This window comes from Rhinatrema bivittatum, chromosome 7, assembly GCF_901001135.1.
Source record: "Rhinatrema bivittatum chromosome 7, aRhiBiv1.1, whole genome shotgun sequence".
In the NCBI taxonomy this organism is placed as follows: Eukaryota; Metazoa; Chordata; class Amphibia; order Gymnophiona; family Rhinatrematidae; genus Rhinatrema; species Rhinatrema bivittatum.
Window position 1 is genome coordinate 134,923,653 of NC_042621.1, and position 19,040 is coordinate 134,942,692.

Here is a 19,040-nt window from a genome sequence, read left to right on the forward strand (position 1 = left end):
GAGTTGTAGTTAAACTTTTCAGCAAATAACGTGGCTCTGGCAAGCCGTGTTTATTTGCTTTACATAGAATTATCTAGGCATGAGCTGCTTTGCATATATTTGAAAAAATTACGCAGGCAAAACAGCTCATTATAATAGGGGCAGGTTTTTAGGGAAAATATCACACGATAAACGTGTTATACCATTATCACAGCTTAGCAAATATATCACTAAATTTGTGTGTTCAGCAGGTTTTTAAATATCAACCTCAGTCTGACCAGAGACAATATGGCAATTGTCCTGTTACTGTCTTTTCAGTACTTATTAATTTTAGTTTACCCTTATGAGGTTGATATTCAAAGGTTTTGTCTGGGTAACTTCTGGATAACTCATTACCCACACAAAATTTAGCCAAATAAAGGGGCAGTGATGGAAGTGTTCCGGGGCAGAGTTACATTTTAGCCAATGAGCACCGATATTCAGTGTTACCCAGCTAATGTGAGCTTGATAAGTCTGGTTGGAAAAATACCTGTCCTAAATTTAACTGGGTATATTCAGCCACAGACTTACCGAGCTCCACGTAGCTGCCTATCTACCTCTATTTTTTCGTCTTTGATTTTTTTTGTAACCATGTGGGCAATTCTTTTCTGAACAGCCTCCATAAATTTTCATTCAAATAGACACATAAGTTACATCAGTTTCAAAATTATCTGATCAAATCTACCTCCACACAATTTTTTTTTTTTTTTAAAGGAAATTTATGTGCATACTTTTGAAAATGCAAAAGTAAGCATGTAAGTGCAAGCCCCCTCCAACCTTGCCACCAGGAACGCCTCCTGCTTACTGCAGGTAAACTTATGCACATACAGATTATACAGTGTAAATTTAGCCACATATTGGGTGGGCAATTTTTTATTAAGCCATTTTCATAGGTAATGTTCTCTAGTACCTGCAGAAATGCCTTTGAAAATTGCCCTTCCTATGTATTACTTTGGCAGCACATGTACAAATTGCCATGCCAATAAAGTTTCTTCAATCTGAATCAATACTGCTTTCAAGCCAACTTCAGAATTACATAGCAGGCCCCATAGCACTCGCTTCCAAACAAACCTTGTGACAGGATTTCTGAAACAACGGTTCATAGCTCAGCCTTGGCTGCGGAGCTCTGAGAAGACATCTTAGCCAGCAAAGTTCATTGCACTAAAACCACACTCAATAGCTTTAATATATGGAGTTTATTCTTTTGAAGTGTATCTTTTTATTCCATTTCCAATTTAGCAAATTTTTCTTAACAGCAGGACTGGCAATATTCACTATGGGGGAGAGAGGTAAACACCACCCCAAGCAGAGCCATTTATAGGGCCTTATTCAAAAAGGACTTTTCCCCCCTGGGAAAAATCCTTATTGAAAAAGGCCCATAATGAGCTTATTACTCCTGAAACCCAAGTATAGCAACAGAATATTTAACGTTTGAGACATCACTTCTAACTCATGCTGCTTTCAGGAAATTGTGAGAGTCTTTTCTTTTTATATTATTAATTAGTTTTGTACTTTATTATGTTCCCATTATAATAAGTGATTGTTTCAACTAGAAGAGGATTTTCACAGCATACAAAAAAATGCTGGAGGAAAAGAAGACTACTAATAAAGTTAACTATGTCAGAATTTTTACTATAAGAGGGTTCCAGTGCATTAAATCCAGAGACTACTTAAAAGCTGCATTTTCTATTGTTAAACTTCACATATCAAGGTTTGAGGTGAAACTAGAAGCAGAGCAGGGCAGAACCAATTCAAGAGACTTGGGAAGGGAGAGGCTTTCATAAACCAACCTGCATGCATCTCCAGACATTGATATGGGGGATATAGGAGACACCTTTTCGGAGGCAGGAGAATGGCACTCCAGGTCACTGTCCTCCACAGAGCACAGTGGTGCCCGCTGCCCTCTTGCCTTCCATCTGACTGCTGCATCCTCTTCAAACACATCGTCATCTCCCATGTCAGCAGAGCAGAAATCTCCACTCCCTGCCAGTGTGTGAGAGGGATAGCCCTCTGGCTCTGGGAATCTGCGGCTCCTGCTGGTGCTTGAGCCCTGGGAGAAGGAAAACAGATAGCGGAGCAGGGTCTTGCCCTTCACCTCTTCGCTGCCCACCTTCTCCAGCAGAAGTGGGCTCCTGTGGTTGACCCCAGCCTCTGAGGCGCCGGAGCGGGTCACAGAAAGGGACAGAGCGGCAGCATTGCATCTGGAGTCATTGACAGGCTGGTCCTTCATGTGGATCATGTTTTCCTTATGGGGAAAGTGGCCGATTGGCAGCTGTGGTTCTGGAGCCGGTGCCAGCTTCCCTTCAGACTTTGTGGATTCGATGAAGGCAAGGTTCTTGTGAGCCTCCTGCTCCACGTTATTCAGGGATTTGGAGATGGTCAGAGCTCGACTGGTGTCTGTGGACTTCAGTGCACAGGCCGCCCCTTTCCTGACCACCGGCTGTGATGCATCAGGACAGATTACGGTCACAGTGACCCCTGTGGTCAGACCGTCAATGCTTCTCAAGCTAACAGCACACTGCACGGGACTGTGGTGGCGACAGTCAGAGTGAGCTACACCAGCACTGCATGCACAGTGCATGGCAAAGCGTGGAGTGGAAAACAAAGAGAATGAAAAAGAGACAACAGTCATTAAAGCAAAGCCATGAAAAGTAAGAGAATTATGATAACATGGTGAAGAACATAATGAGAGCTGGTAGTCACCAGAAGCGAGAAGCCCCAGAGTGCCATAGAGCATATTGGCCAAAGATGCCCACATTTAATACAGCACCCAAATATTGAAACAGCATTGGATATGACCCAGGATGGGGGGGAACAGGGGGGGAGGGAAGGAGCAGGGAAATGACTGTTTCCTCAAGCTTATAATAAATCACAGTAAATAAAATAAGCCTCCAATGCCCTCTGCTGCTGGAACCTCGGGTGGTAACAAAAGTGTAGATTATCTCAGCAGAGACCATCAGTATTGATTCTCAGCTCTGGGAAAGCTGGTTGAATGAATCAGAGGTGCTTTGAAGAAAAGGGGAAATAGTCATGGGGAGACAGAGGTGCCCAGAGGGAAAACATGGGCTCATTGTGCTTCCAACACATCCCAGAGGGGCTGGGGGAGAGAAGCAAAGTTTTCTAAAAATATGTCTAACTTCCAACAAAAGAAAAGTGTCTAGAGGAGATGAGTAAGATTTTGTTCAAATGGCATAGAGAAACAGTCATCCCTGGGGATAGGATTTAGGACAGATGGGCATGAGGGTGATTAGCATAAGCTTGTGTTAGGACTCACTGCTTAGCAGACCTAGGAATGAGAATGATGAGTATGTGTTAGGGTTAGGATTCACTCCCTTGGAAAGATGGAAATAAGAGCAGTGAGCATAAACGTAGATTAGGACTCACTGCTTAGGAACAGGAGGAAAAGAGCAATGGATATGGAATGGGGTTAGGACACTTCCTAGGACAGAAGGGCAAGAGGGCCATCAGCATGAGCTGGGGACAGAACTCACTTCCTGGGACAGACGGGAAAGGGAACAATGAGCAGGTTTGGAGAGCTGATAATAGTGCAGAAAAATTACAGTGCACCTTCTGAGGCCTAGAACTCATTCCAGGAACAGGAGGTTTTTCAATTACCTGCCACTAGCAGCTATAGACTTTTTTCTGAATTTAATTTCCTGAATACTGTATACAATTCTAGGGAAACAGCACTCTACTGAAGCAAACTGGAAATACAGAATCAAAATGTAGGTTATTTGGTTGACCCCCTAGCTCAGGTCACAGTGCTATATATCATGGTAGAGGTAGTCTGGGTTCTCATCCGCCATCCATTTGGGCCTGGATTGAGCCGCGTAGGGAGGGAAGACAGCTGCAGCTGCTTTGGTGGCTCCTGCCACCAAACGATATCAGTGTGTGTGCCTTGGAGAAGGAACCTCATTAGCTCCTGGGCCAGAAAGGGTTCCCTGAGCCATTTGGGCATGCAGTGTGGGGATGAAGTGTAGGCTGAGTGTGAAGAGGCTGAAAAAAATACCAAAATAAATGCAGGCTACATTTACAGTGTCAACCACTGCAAATCCCCTAGTCCATCTATTAATATTAATGGAACTGGGTCTCCTGCAGCCCACCACAGGGAAGCAAAACTCTTGTTAGTGGACTGCACTATATTTAATGGAAGACAATTTTCAAAAACCATTTACTTGGGTAAAAGATCAGTCGGAAAATTGCCCACTGTTAACTTGGTTAAACATGTGTGTGGTTCCACGGTGCTTTCAGCCAGGTTAAGGGGAAGGTGTTCGGGTTGGGTGGGGGGGGGGGGGGGGGGAGAGGGGCACAAGGTTTGGGAAATAGTGTGCATACATTACAATTTCAAATGTGCCATGTGCTATTTCTCTATAAAATTTAGAAAGCACAAAGCAAATGCAAAGTCTGCAGGCCGCTTGTACCAGGGAAAGTGCATGCAGACTTTGCAACCGGGTGGGCAGTTTTGAAAGTGATTTCCCCCACCTTACGGGTTATTTTCTTTCATTGTAAAAGGATGAGATTTAGACTCTGCATTTAGGTACACATCTTGCACAGAGAAACAACCAGAAAAGATCAAGCTGGCTAATTAGCCCCTCTCTGATCCTGATGGGCGAGTCTGAATCAATCCCAAAAAAAAGAATCTCTCCTGCTCAACGAAGAAGTAGCACTTTACCTGCAAATATCCTGATTTGATGGGGTTACCGAGGTCCGAGGGAAGCTGTGAGGAGCGGAAACAGAGGTTGGACTTCCAGCCTGGAAACAAAAAAAAATCAAATATTAATGTTGAGAGAAAGACCTAGACCCAGAAACAGCATCTAATTGAAGCCCCAATAAATGCTGAGGCTGCTTTTGCTAAACGCAATATCATTTAATAGGGTCTTTACTTGGGGAATTAGATTATTTTTATCAGTTTGATGAATTTGTTTAAAAATACTGTTCTATATTATTGCCTGTTAAGCTTTGTAAAGCTGCCCAGAACAAAGGATGGAGGAGCACAGAAATATTTTAAATATAAATAAATAAATGGCTTAGGGAATTGGAGCTCATCTGCCCTGTCAGAGCTACATCAGCGCTACAATGAAAGTGGCAGCAATCCTGCTGGGCAGATAGCCAGGAAGCACTTGAGCCAGCTTCACTCTTCCTTTCACGACAGCAGGCAGCGCCAGCCTCCACCACACTCTCCATCTGGGGCTCCAGTGCCCAGCTCTTGCTGTTGCAAGGGAGCCTGTATATCAAGAGAGCAATTTCAGTGGCCACTAGGTACAAAGGCTGTCTGAAAACTTTCCACCCTGTATCCAGTAGAAGGCAGATAAACAAATTCAGGCTGGGTCTATTATGTGGCTAGGTTCTTCCGGAGTGTCTTCAGGCTCGAAGGTTCGTGATAGGGCATCTGCCCGGATATTTTTTTTTTTTTTTTTGAAATTTTTTATTTAAGCTCTGACAGAACAATAAATACAGCATATCATCAAGAGAAGAATATGCAACTGCACAGACAAGAGAACTACAGATCGTCAGAAAGAGAGCATTCAACGGCACCAACAATATAACACAGCCTGTGGTACACGTGTACTGATATGATGCTCATTACAAGTGCAATTGTTACATATTTGTGCACCCACAAAAATAAAATCATCTAAACCAATTCTGAATAGTAACATGTGTGTCATGTGTCATCGAGCTTCCCCCCTGTTTTTATCCCTCCCTAGGTTCCCCCCCCTACCCCCCACCCCACCCACCCCGTTGTCCATATTGCGCTACTCCAAGCAGACCCGCAGTCAGAAAATTAGCTCTGCTGGTTACGATTGGTTGTGTTTCCAAACTCGGTACGGCTCCCAGGTAGCATGGAATGTACGGACCCGGTCATGGGTTACTGCTGTCAGATATTCCAGCTGATATACTCTGTCCAATCTGGATAAGACCTGAGTCAAGCTAGGCACGGTATCCCCTTTCCATTTAAAGGCAATTTCACACCTGGCGGTTACAAAGATATGTAAAGCAAGTCTCCTCTGAGTTTCACCTCCAAATCCTCCCGTCAGGCCTAGCAGGCATCCCTTAGGGTCGAGCGGCACTTCTACTCCTAGTAAGTCGGATATGAACCGGGTCACTTCGGTCCACAACCCCTGTATTTTATTGCATAGCCACCACATATGTTAAAAGGTTCCCTTCTCGCCACACTGTCGCCAGCACCGGTCACTAACCTGGGATAATATACAATGCAATCTTTCCGGAGCCATATACCACCTGTACAGCAGTTTATAACCATTCTCCTTAATAGAAGCAGAAACCGAACCCCGCCCCATAGTCATATGGCATTGATCCCATTCTGCATCCGAGAGAGATGCCCCCAAATCTTGTTCCCATTTAAGTTGGTACCCCAGCTTTACCTTGGGGCCACTGTTAATAAGCATATACAGGCGAGAAATGGGCTTAGATACCGGTCTAGCCTGCTCACAAAGCGACTCAAAGAGGGTCTTGCCCTGCGACCATGCACCGGGGGCTCCCGCTGACCAGAGGAAGTGAGTAATTTGGCGATAAGCATACCAGTCCCCGGGGGAGAGATCATGAGTTACTTGAAAGACTGGTGCGGGGATCCACTTAGACCCAAGAAAGAATTGACCCACCGTAGTGACCCCTAATTGGCGCCAGCGCCGGACAAAACCAGGATCCTGCCCCGGTAGAAACCGAGGATGCAGTAAAAAAGTAGTAAGTGGATAGATACTCCGGTGTCCTACCAGGCGCCCCCTCCATTTCCCCCAGTGCCGTAAAACCATTTGTGTGAACGGGGTGAGTGTTTTGAGCGTGCTCTTTCCCATGTCACTCCACCAAACCCGCGCTGTTAATGGTACAGGATCAGATCTCGCCTGCGCTATGACCACCCACGGTTTGGGGTTGCCCTGATGATGCCAACTAATAATGGCTCCTAATAGGATGGCGGAGTAATACCATTGAAGATTAGGCATATTGAGGCCTCCTCGTGCCTTATCTCTATATAGAATATTGCGGGAAACCCTAGGGGGCTTCCTCTTCCAAATAAACTGGAAGATTTTTCGTTGCCAAATTCTCATGGCGCCTGCCGAGATCGCTACAGGTAACGTTTGGAACAAATAACAAAAGCGGGGCAAAATATTCATCTTTATTGCCGCCACCCTCCCGAACCAGGATAAGTCTGACCTGTCCCACCTGCCTAGGTCCTGTTGAATGCTGTTCAATAAGGCATCATAATTTAATCGATATAAATCAGCCAAGTGCGTCCCTATTTTAACCCCTAAGTATTTTATGGCCTCCCTAGCCAATCGAAAAGGCAACTTGCTCCCCAACTCTGCATACTGGTCAGTAGACAACGAAACATTGAGCAGTTCAGACTTATCGGCATTAACTTTAAACCCCGATATGCCACCAAAGATGCGCATTTCCTCCAAAAGAGGCTGCAGAGAGACCTCCGGGTGAGCGACTGTAAATAACAAGTCATCAGCGAAGAGCGATAATTTATAGGATATATCCTTGATGGGGATACCCTGGATATCTGGGTGACCTCGAACATGCTCCGCAAATGGTTCTAATGATAGGGCAAATAACAACGGAGAGAGAGGACATCCCTGTCTCGTACCCCGTTTCACCTCAAAGGGATCTGAGTACGCCCCATTTATTTTGATTCGGGCATGTGGGTTCCCATATAATTTAGAAATCCAAGTGATAAAATGTTCCCCCAATCCCATAGCCTCCATGACTTTAAATAAATAAGGCCAGTGAACCCGATCAAACGCCTTTTCGGCGTCTACAGTGAGTAATACTGTCGGAATACTATTAGTCTGGGCCCACCACATCAGTTCCACCACCCGTCTCACATTATCTGACGCCAAACGGCCTGGGATAAACCCCGACTGATCACTATGAACCAGCCCCGTCGCAACCCTCCCAAGCCGAATTGCCAAAGCTCTCGCTAAAATCTTCATATCTATGTTAATCAAGGATATGGGGCGGTAGGAGCCACACAAGGTATGATCTCTGCCCGGTTTGGGCAATATTGTAATGCCCGCCGTGTTGGACTCCCGGGAAATCCCACTATCCCCGCGTAAGGCGTTAAACATAGAGACTAAGAGAGGTGTCCAAGCTGAAAGTCTTATAGAATTTCCCAGTTAGCCCATCCAGGCCCGGGGCTTTCCCCAATTTAAGATCTTTGATAATGAGGGATATTTCCCCCTCTCTGAGCTCTTCATTAAGCTGTGTCCTCTGTACATCTGGCAATACCGGGAGAGGTACGTCCCGGAGATACTGGTCAAGCTCCGCCGGGGTACTCAACTGCTCCGAATCATAAAGGGTTCGGTAAAATTGGTTGAAGCATTGCCCTATTTCCTGCTGGGTGTAGACGTATTGACCCTGGGGCCCCTTGATCTTGATAATATTAGACTGCGCTTCCCTTTCTTTTAATTTCCTGGCCAGTTGCCTCCCTGCCTTATTACCCCATTCATAATGTTGCTGCTTCAATTTCTGGAGCACAAAGGCTATCCTATCTTTGTCCAGAGCCTGCAGCGCCCCCCTAGCCTCCCCCAATTTCCCCAACAAGCCTGGGTCCAGGGAACATTTATGTTGCAACTCCAAATGGGCTATTTGATCCATTAGCAAGCAACGCGCCCTTTCCCTTTCCTTTTTCACATACGAAGCTCTAGCGATAAGAAGGCCTCTCACATAAGCCTTCAAGCTATCCCATAAGACACCCGGTGAGACCTCTCCATTATCGTTAATTTCTATATATTGAGCCAGTTGAACCTTAAGGGTATCCACAAATGGCTTATCGTCCAATAACCGGTCGTTCAATCTCCAGAACTTTACCCCCGCCTGTGGACTGCCTAGGTAGAGCTTGATCCATATCGGGGCATGGTCCGTCCAAGAGATAATCCCAATGTCCGCATCCCGGATAAGGCCCACCAGATCTCTATCTACTAGAAAGTAGTCAATCCTAGAGTAGGATTGATGGGGCTGGGAAAAGAAAGTGTAATTACGAGACGTAGGATTGCGAAGCCGCCATATATCTACTAAACCCCTGTCAGCGATCAGGTGTTTTAGGGCTTGCCTGATATTCTTACTCCCCACTCCTCCCCGTCCCGTATTGTCTAAGTAAGGGTAGCGAGTGAAATTAAAGTCACCCCCCACTACTAAGTGCCCTTCCGCCCATTCACTGAGGACTGTAGACAGTTTATTAAAGAATGAGGACTGGTCCGTATTCGGGGCGTAAACATTCATCAAGGTAAACACCACTTCATTGATTTTAGTCTTCACTAATATGTATCGTCCCTCCACATCCCGGATTACCGACATAACATCTACAACCATAGCTTTAGCAAAGAAAATTCCTACGCCAGTGTATTTGTGTTGTCCTGACGCTGCAGCATGGAACACCTGGGGGTACGCCGCAGAAGTAAGCAAACGCTCGTGGCGTTTCCTGATATGAGTTTCTTGACTAAAAATAATGTCAGCCTTTAGTAAGGCCATTTCCTTAAACAAAAGCTGACGTTTATGATAAGTGTTTAGGCCTTTGACATTCAGGGAAGCGATATTTAACACCCCCATGCTAATAGTGAAGGAAAGTAAGCGGAACAACAACCACCCCGAAGGACCCCTATCTCAGGTACTCCTGTATACCCATAGGCACATAACCAGAGGTATGCAATTCGCAATATTTGACAACATTCTCCCCCCCAGTATCCCCCCCGCCCCCCCCACCCCTCCCCCCACCCCATCTGATAACCACTCTCCACTGCGTGGTTCTGCACCATGAGAGAGCCGACGTTTCCCGTCATCCCATGACCCGCCTCCCCCCCACCCTCTGATAGTATATATAGAAAGTATATGAGTTCTATGAACTCTATGAACTCTCCCCCCTATGAACTATGGAACCAAGTAGTTCCAATCATAACCTTTTCTTAGAACAACCGTTATAACTTCACAAAAAACTCTGACTAGCCTGCTTTTTATAAAACTTCGCAGGCTGACCGTATCATAAAAAACACCCTCCTATCCAGCACGGCTATAGTAACCAGGCATTAGTACTGATAACCCAATGTACACCCCCACTGTCCTTATCCTGGGGCTTCCAGCGTAGTAGTGCCTCCGGATCTCCGACACAGCCGTCCTCTGCCCGTCTCCACTCTCTGCCATCTGGGTCGTTGTCCTCTGCGAGTGCCGCCATCCGCGTCCTTCTCTGCAGTCTCCTCCGAAGGTTGAAGTGGGAGTCTCGCCGCTCTAATAATGTCCTCTGCTTCCATGACCTGCTGGACGCAGGATGTCACCCCGCTAATTGTAAACTGTAGCCCAAACGGAAAAAGCCAGCGGTACCGCATATTATTGGAGCGGAGAATGTGTATAATGTCACGGAAGGCCCTCCGCTTCTTGATGGTGGATACGGCCAAATCCTGAAAAATCTCAATCTTGTGGCCCTTCCACTGTATAGATCCCAAAGCTCTTGCTGCTTGTGCCACCTGCTCCTTTACCAAAAAGCTATGGAAGCAGACAACAATGTCTCTTGGCAAGTTATTCCGGGGAGTACCAAAAGTCCTGTGGGCCCTCTCAAGGACCACCTCCCGAGGCCTCTCTGCCTTACCCTCCGGGTCCAGTAGCTGAGCACAAATGTTCTGTACCACCTGTGCACTGTCTCTGTAATCCTCCCCCTCTGGGACGCCTCTGAAACGGAGGTTTACCCTCCTGGACCTGTTCTCTAAATCTTCTACATGCCGTTGCAATTCTTCCTGGTAATCTCTGAGTCGTCCCTGCTCCTCGTGGACCCGCTCCAGCTCAGTCTGCGTCTCCTGCATTCCCGTCTCCGCTTCATCCACCCGTTTTTCTAGCGCCTGGACCTCCTGTTTAATACCTGTAAACATGCTCCCCAGTTCCTCTCTATAGCGTGCCATATCGCCGCGCAATTCCTGGAACCAGGCACGGAACTCAATCCGGGTGGGCACCTCCAGATCGCCGGACTCCTTTTCCCCCTCCGGGGCCTCCGCAGTATCGCGGGCCGGCGCCATCTTGTCTCCTTCATCAGGAGCGAGGGCTGCAATCGCGGCTGCCGATGTGAAGGAGAAGCGGTTCAAATCCGGTTTTTTCTTTGGGGTGGACATCGCTGCCTGTTCGCGCGTCAGCTCCGCTAAATTTAGGTGAGAGATATGCGGCTGTTCCCGCGATGGGGGGAGATTGCCCGCGAGGGAAGGGAGAGCTCGGGGCTCAGGCGGCCAGCGTAGCGGGTGACGTCACCGCTCCTCCTGCCCGGATATTTTTATCGGCTGGGTGGTAACAAAGCTCAAAATCGAACCAGGAAAAGAACAGAGCCCTTTGAGCTTGACGGGCGTTGAGACGTTGGGCTTGGCTCAGATGCTCCAGGTTCTTATGATTGGTGAACACAGTGAACGTGAGTGGCGCACCCTCTAGCCACGGGCGCCATTCTTCGAGAGCCAATTTTATGGCAAGTAACTAATGATCCCCTATGCTGTAATTTTGCTCCGCAGATGAAAATTTACAGGAGTAGAAGGAGCACAGGACTGTAGAGCCGGAAGCGGTGCATTGACCCAGGACCGCCCCAGCCCCAATAGCAGAGGCGTCCACTTCCACTAGAAATGGATGGTTCGGGTTGGGATGATGTAAACAAGACCCCTTCTGGAAGGATTCTTTGAGGCGCTGGAAAGCTGTGACGGCCTCCGGAGTACAATTTCGTGTATCTTGACCCTTGCGAGGTAGGGCCGTCAAAGGAGCAGCCAGAATAGAGTAACATGGGATGAAATGGAGATAGTAGTTGAGGAATCCCAGGAAGCAATGGAGAGCTTTAAGACCCACGGGCTGTGGCCAATCCCGGATTCCTTTTAACTTAGCTGGGTCCATGGAAAACCCTTGTTGGGAGATAATATAACCAAGGAAAGGCTGACTGGATTTCTCGAACAAGCATTTGTCCAATTTTGCAAACAGGTGGTTCTCCTGAAGGCGTTGGAGGACAGTTTGGACATCAGTGCGATGTGTGTCCAGGTCTTTAGAAAAGACAAGGATATCGTCTAGGTAGGCCATGACTTTGGTATACAGCAAATCTCTAAAAATTTTGTTAATCATTCGTTGGAATACTGTGGGTGCATTACAGAGGCCGAAGGGCATCACCAGGTATTCGTAGTGTTCTTCCCAGGTGTTAAAGGTGGTCTTCCAAATGTCGTCGGAATGGATTCGTACCAGGTTATACGCTCCGCATAGGTCCAACTTTGTGAATATAGATGCTCCCTGAAGACTATCAAATAGTTTGGAGATTAGTGGCAGGGGATACTTGTCTTTATGGGAGATGGCGTTTAGGCCGCGGTAGTCAATACACGGCCTAAGTGACCCATCTTTCTTTGTCACAAAAAAGAATCCCGCCCCAGCAGGAGTAGAGGGGTGGATGAATCCCTTCGCAAGGTTTTCTTGGATGTACTCAGTCATGGTCCTCGTCTCGGGTAGAGACAGAGGGTAGGTACATCCTTGAGGAGGTGTGGTCTCTGGAAGGAGATCAATAGGACAAGCAAACCTCTGAAGAGGCGGTAGAAGGTCTGCTTTTTGCTTGGAGAACATATCCTCGAAGTCTGCGTAAGGAGCAGGTATGTCAGAAGAAGTAACAGCCAAAGGAACCATGGATGGTGGTACCACTTTCTGGAGACAGGACTGGTGGCAGGCGGGACCCCACTCCATCAGTTGCAGCGAACCCCAATTAAACTGGGGAGAATGCTTCTGTAGCCAGGGGAGTCCAAGAACTACCGGATGGATGGATTTCTCCAACACTAACAGTTCGGGTTTCTCAGTATGTAGGGCGCCAGTGTGCAGCTGGACAGGTCCTGTGGTAAGGGAGATTCGGCCGGGTAAGGGCTCTCCATAAATAAGTGCAATACATAAGGAGGTCTCACGCGAGCGGGTCTTTATACCCAGGAGCTGGACAAGGTTCTTGAGAATCAAATTACCTCCTGCTCCGGAATCTACCAGAGCAAGAACTGGAAAGGACCGGGAATCCCAGATCAAGGTAATTGGTTCAGATAGCTGTGGGGCCGGAGAGGTTGTGCCCAAGTTCAGGGCCCCTACTGAACTTAGGCTGGGAAGTTTCCCAGACAGGTAGGACAAGTCTGTAGATGTTGGCCAGGTGCTCCACAATAGACACAGACCGGTTTGTCTCCGCTGGAGGCTCTCTTCCAGTGTCAGCCACCCACGACCCAACTGCATGGGCTCTTCCGTCTTTGTCACCATAGTGTCCCTGCTCGGGGCAGGGTTGGTGGTCGGTGGCGAACGGGACTGAACCCAAGACAGCTTCTTGGGCATCCGACTCTCCCGGTGACGCTCTTGGAGATGGTGATCGATTCGGCCTGTCAAGTCTATAAGGTCCTCAAGAGAGGAAGGGAGCTCCCTTGCAGCCAGCTCATCCTTCAGCTGTGAGGAAAGTTCATCCAGCCAGATGGCTCATAGGCAGTCTTCCTGCCAGGCGAGCTCAGTAGCCAAAGTCCAAAACTCGATGGTATAGTTGAAGAGACTTCTTTGACCTTGATGGAGTTGTAGTAGGCTGGTGCTTGCCACGGCATGCCGCCAGGGATCATCGAAGGTCTGTCGAAATACAGCCACAAACAGACAGTTCCCTTAGCAGGGAGTCCAAGCGTTCTCACAGGGGGGAAGCCCAAGGCAGCACCTTTCCCTCAAGATGGGATAAGATGCCAGTGACTTTAGTCGATTTATCCTGGAAGATGGAGGGCTGCAGAGCGAATTGCATACAGCATTGGTTAATGAACCCTCTGCAGACTCTGGAGTCCCTGCTGAAGTGTGGGGGCGCTGGTAGGGCCAACAAGGCTCGAGGCATAGATGGAGATGTCTGTGGATGAGGAGGAGCCGGAGTAGAAACTGGATTATTAGTGAGGGCATCAAGCCAGGCGTGGAGACGATCCATGGAGGAGGCCGATGCCTCAAAAAACTGCAGCTGTTCTTGTACCTTGGATGCTAGGCCTAGGAAGGCCTGGAAGGCACGCGGCTCCACCGAGTCCATGGCCTTTGCAACCTGTTGCATCGGAGGTGGACCCTTGGGCCGAGGTGGGGTTGATGCAATCTGTAGGTAAGGACCCACGGGTCCCCACCGTTGGCAGGTGGAGTGGGGGCTGATAGGCAGCAGCCGCTGGAGCTTCACCTATACCAGCCCTTGTTCCCCGTGGGTTGAGCCCTTGGATGCCGGGACCGGCAGGATTTAGGTGGGCCTCGATATAGAATAGCAAGAGAAGTTGGTTCAGCCCAGAGACAGCAGGCAAGGGATGATGTGTCCTACTCCGGACTGGGTAAGGTTCTGGAAACTCGGGTGCCAATGAAGCGAAGGCAGACTGAGGGCGCTCGAGCAAAGGTAGGCCGAAGCCTGGTAAGTCCACACTCAGGGAGTAGGCAGAAGAGGTGTTCAATGGTAGGCTTGAGTCAGGGCTGGCGGCAATCCAGGGGCTCTGGCAAACAATGCTGAGGTCTGATCATGGAGATAGTCAATAGCGTAGTCAATTGAAGCTGAGGTTTGATCACGGAGATAGTCAATAGCGTAGTCGGATAAGCGAAGGTCAGGGTCTGGAGATAGGCAATACGTGGTCAAGCAAAGCAGAGGTCTGGGTCTGGAGATAGGCTGTAGCGTGATCAGGCAAAATGGAGATCTGGGTCTGGAGATAGGCTGTAGCGTAGTCAGGCGAAGCGAAGTCAAAGTCCGTGTAAAGAATCCGAAGTATAGACAGGGCAGGAACAAGGAAACAGGAACAATGAGGATCAGGAACGTAGAGACGAATCTCTTAGTAGCAACAAGTACTCGACCAGCGAGGAGACCTGTTGCAAAGGCAATGATATGGAGCGGGGCCTGAGCTTAAATACTATGAAGAGATTGACGTCATCATCTGCGGCCGCGGCCAGGTTCCCACCGCAGTCCCTATATAAGGATCAGCGAGGGGCGAGGCGCGGGTAGTGGCGTCTCTCTGCGGGCCACGTGGGGAGGCCCGACAAGGAGTAGCAGCATGACCAGGAACGCTGGGGACTGTGGCAGAGCTGGAGGTACCAGGAGAGGCCCGAGGTCGGAGCTGGCGGCCCACCACCGCTAGCAAGGAGGAACCAGAGGCTGGAGTCCTTGTAGAAAGGTGAGGGGGCTGTGCCGCGGGTCTGCCGTGGACGGCACGCGTAATAAGTTTCTTCCCTTCACCAAAAATAGTAGCTTTTAATCACTACCCTAAGTAAGCCTTTAGTCTTTCAGAGTCCAGGACAAGTAGGTATTCAAACAAGGATTTTATTTCTTTGGATTGTATATGACTAGTTCATTTTCAAATTCATCACTTTCACCCTTTTTCCAGACAGGAATATACATATTAAAGCAGTAATTACAGTTCGTTTGGTTAGACCCAAATCACAACAACAAAAATTTCAATGCATGATATCTCAGCTCTTCAGGGTCTAAACAAAGCAATTGATATTCAATTAATGATGGATCAAACTAGCCTGGCTTAAAGAACAACTTGTAAGATACAAATGGAAGCATTTCGGAACAAATCCCTTAATGCCCAGTTCCTGTAGGCGCTGCAGCAATCAAATCAAATGCTGCATTCATATCAAGTAAAATCAATAGAGCATCCTTTCCAGAGTCAACCTTTACTCTTACTTATCTCTTTAGTCAGTGCTAAAGCCTGATTGTTTTGAATGGAGAGCATTAACTTTGGTAAAAAAAAAAAATCTAATAATCGGCTTAAAATCATCTTTCTAACAATTTGGATAGGAATGGTAAATTAGAGAGGAATCTGTAGTTAAAGTTAGCTGCATTCAATCTATCATCTTGGCCTAATTAGTGCTTGTTTTAGAAAAAGTGGCACAATATAGGTGACAACTGTTGCTGAGAGTCATCTTTTACAAATTCATTTTGTATATCCTCAATCTTGTCAGTAAGCAAAACATTTTTCAGTTGCAGGGCCACTGAAGTTAACTGAAAGATGAGAGACAGTATTACCTGAAAGATCCAAAATTAATTTAAATAAAGGCTGAGGATGATTGTTTGCTGTTCTTAATTTTTTAGCTAATCATTTTTTTGCTTGTCTTACTGCCTGCTTATAACTCTGAATGCTGGCTTTACGTAATTGAAAGCTTCATGGGTTCTTGATTTTTGCCATCACCTTTCCAGTTAATTTTGTCTTTTTAGCATTACTAATCCTGAGTGAATTAGCACCAATAGACACTACATAAGTAGTTAGAAGAACTACTGCATCCATTGCATATTAAATTACCTCATTCCATGCTGCGTCTTGATATTCTAATGGTAGATTAGAAAAGTTAAGTGGAAAGTGCTCCCAAATTATTATTATTTTATTTATTTTTAGATTTTTATATACCGGTGTTCCTATATGAAATAAAGATCACATCGGTTTACATTGAAACAGAACATGAAAATTGCCAAAAGGCAATTTTTATTTAAATTCTTCTCACAGGGAGCATTCACTTTCCAAAGCCATAAATAAAAAAATAAAAAAAACTAACTTGTAGCTTAGGGCTTCCAAAACATTTAGCCAGTGAGACCCGAATTTAGTACTTAAAAGCACATGACCCCAGAGAATGACCAAAACAAATTAGCAGAGGTGTCGTTTCCCTCCAAATCATTCTACTCACTGCACTCCAGCTGATACTCTCTCTCTCAACCTCCACCCTCTCCAGAGGCCTCTTCCCCTCCAGTAGACTCCCTCTCATCCTCCATGCCTCAGCTGATCCCCTCTTACATCCCCTAGCTCCTCTCACCTCCCCAGGCCAGCCTCTCTTTCACCTTCTTCAGCTATTTTTGCATTTCCCAAGGATGATCCTCTCTCACCCCCAAGCCCTTCTCATAAACTCTAATTTATCCTTTGTGATCCCTACCCTCTAACTCATCCCCTTCTCAGTTTCACATCCTCCTCTCCAACCCTTCTTTCATATTCCCTTGGTAAACCTTCTTTCATTTTCCCTCTTACCCTCTATAGCCAAACCTCTGCAGCTCATCTAAACCTCGAACCCCTCCATCATCTTATCCTTCCTTTCAAACAGCCCCTTCTCTAAACACTGCTCTGAGCGAGGGCCAGAGGTAACATTTTCCTTTCGGCCTCAAGCCAAAGGTGGATGATAACTGGTGAGAAGAAAGGGCAGGTTGACTACAGAGGCAACATTTTTCTCTTGGGTGGGTGAGGAGAAAGGAACCATGGCAATCTTCTCCAGCCCATGCACACTCAGCACTTCCCTCCCCTCATGGGAGGGAAGTGCTGAGTGTGAGCAGACAACATGAGGCCTGTGAGCCAGTGCAAGCTCACAGGCCCAGCAGCAGCCACAATTCCTCTTCATGCAAGGCTTCCTTTACCACAAGGACTCATGCGAGGGCAGGGCCACTACAGGGCCTGAGAGTATGGTTTGAAGGCCCATACTGCCTTCGACCATAATGCTGCTGCTTCCAGAGCCTAGCGAGCACTGCCATTTGAGGCACTTGTGACCCCCATCTGGGGGTCCTGAGTCACAGTTAGGGAAGCCCTGCTGTAGAATAAATGACCCAATAATGTTAAAATACTACCTAAATGCAATGCATTAAGGCATGCCTTTCTGCACAGACCCTCCTGGAAGGCAGCCCTTTTAAAATCAGAGCTGGTTGGGGACTGGATATCTGCAGAAAAGTCAGGGCTTCTTTTCTACATCCTCATTGGACTCACAACAGTCTCTCCATGGAGGAGAGAGAAATAAGGATGCTTGGGTAAAGGGCAAGAGTGCAGCAGTGCAAAACTTGACAGGTTTCTGAAGGCAGTCCTTTTAAGATCCAAATCAGCCAGGGATTAGATGTCACCTGCGGAGTGGGCAGGTGCCAGTCCCACCTCAAACTGGCAGTCGTTCATGTGCTGCTCACCTTGAGCTTAATAACATCTCTATATTCTGGATGCTCAACCACAGTAACACTGACTTAACTAGTTGGGTTTTTTTTTTAATCAATCATCTGAAATTTCCTGGAGGTAACAGGATGTGGTGCCAAAGGTTACTCTGGAAAGTAGCGACAGCCTTTAGTTTATAGCGGAGTAACCTTCGGACCTCTGGCACAGACAGAAGATTTTGCAGAGATCTAATCTAATCTCATCATGGTTGGATCATGCCTTTTTATAAGAAATCCATACTCAATATGCATCACAAACATCAATAAATTAACAGTATTAAAAATACATAAGATTGCAATGAAGGAGAGATGTTATTGGTAGGAGATTTTAATCTCCTTGTTGACTGGACCATCCCATGTGTGGAATCACTTAGAAGTAGAGAGATCCTAAACTCCAATCAACGGACTGTCTTCCAGGCAAAGGGTCATAGAACCCATGAGGGGAGTGGCAATACTGGATTTTGTGCTTACAAATGAAGAAAGGTTTTCTAATGTACAGCTAGGTGGTCACCTGAACTGCAGCGACCATCAGATGGCATGGTATGCTTTAAGATAAGAATCAAAGCAGAGAACAGTCATACAAAACCAAAGCCTCGGACTTCAGGAACATCACAGCAATGTAGTAAATGATAGCAGATAAAGACCAAAATGGTCCATCCAGTCTGCCCAGTAGAGATTCATCCAATTTAGGTAAATGCTTACACAAAATCCCTTATACAACACACCACCTAATCCCTCCTTCCCCCAAGGCTTTTAACCTATCTTTCTCAACCCTTTTCCCACCACTGTCTTGAGCATGCTAAACATCCGTCACAGTGATGGCCTCCACCTCTTCAGTAATAGCTCACTGCAGGCCTTCTACATCATCTGTTACGATGAGAGGAGTACAGGGGTTGATTGGCCTATCGGGGCTTCGGGCATGCCCTGGTGGGCCTGTCAGAGCAGTCACATGACCCTGGCATTGCTCGCAGCGGCCCCATGCCTGCGGAAGCAATGCAATTAACACCTGGCCCGCAGCAGTTATTCTGGTGGAGCAGGGAGCCTCCACCAAGGCTCTCCGGTCATTTCTAGGGATTTGTTTTTTTTTTGTTTTCTTTACTTTTCCCATGGCTGC

At 47.1% G+C, this 19,040-nt stretch overlaps 1 protein-coding gene across 20 annotated transcripts in view; it reads right to left on the reverse strand.

Moving 5' to 3' along the window:
* The window catches only part of MARCH8 (membrane associated ring-CH-type finger 8), a 376,426-nt gene that overhangs the window by 34,496 nt on the left and 322,890 nt on the right, over window positions 1-19,040 (reverse strand). For 16 of the 20 annotated variants that reach the window (XM_029609208.1, XM_029609210.1, XM_029609205.1 and 13 more), the window contains 2 exons: window positions 4,691-4,770; window positions 1,809-2,582 (listed from right to left, as the gene is read on the reverse strand). In XM_029609208.1, coding sequence (XP_029465068.1) covers window positions 1,809-2,582; window positions 4,691-4,770 — 854 coding nt within the window. The remainder of the gene's footprint in view (window positions 1-1,808; window positions 2,583-4,690; window positions 4,771-19,040) is intronic. The other 4 variants (XM_029609221.1, XM_029609219.1, XM_029609220.1 and 1 more) reach the window with 1 other exon arrangement.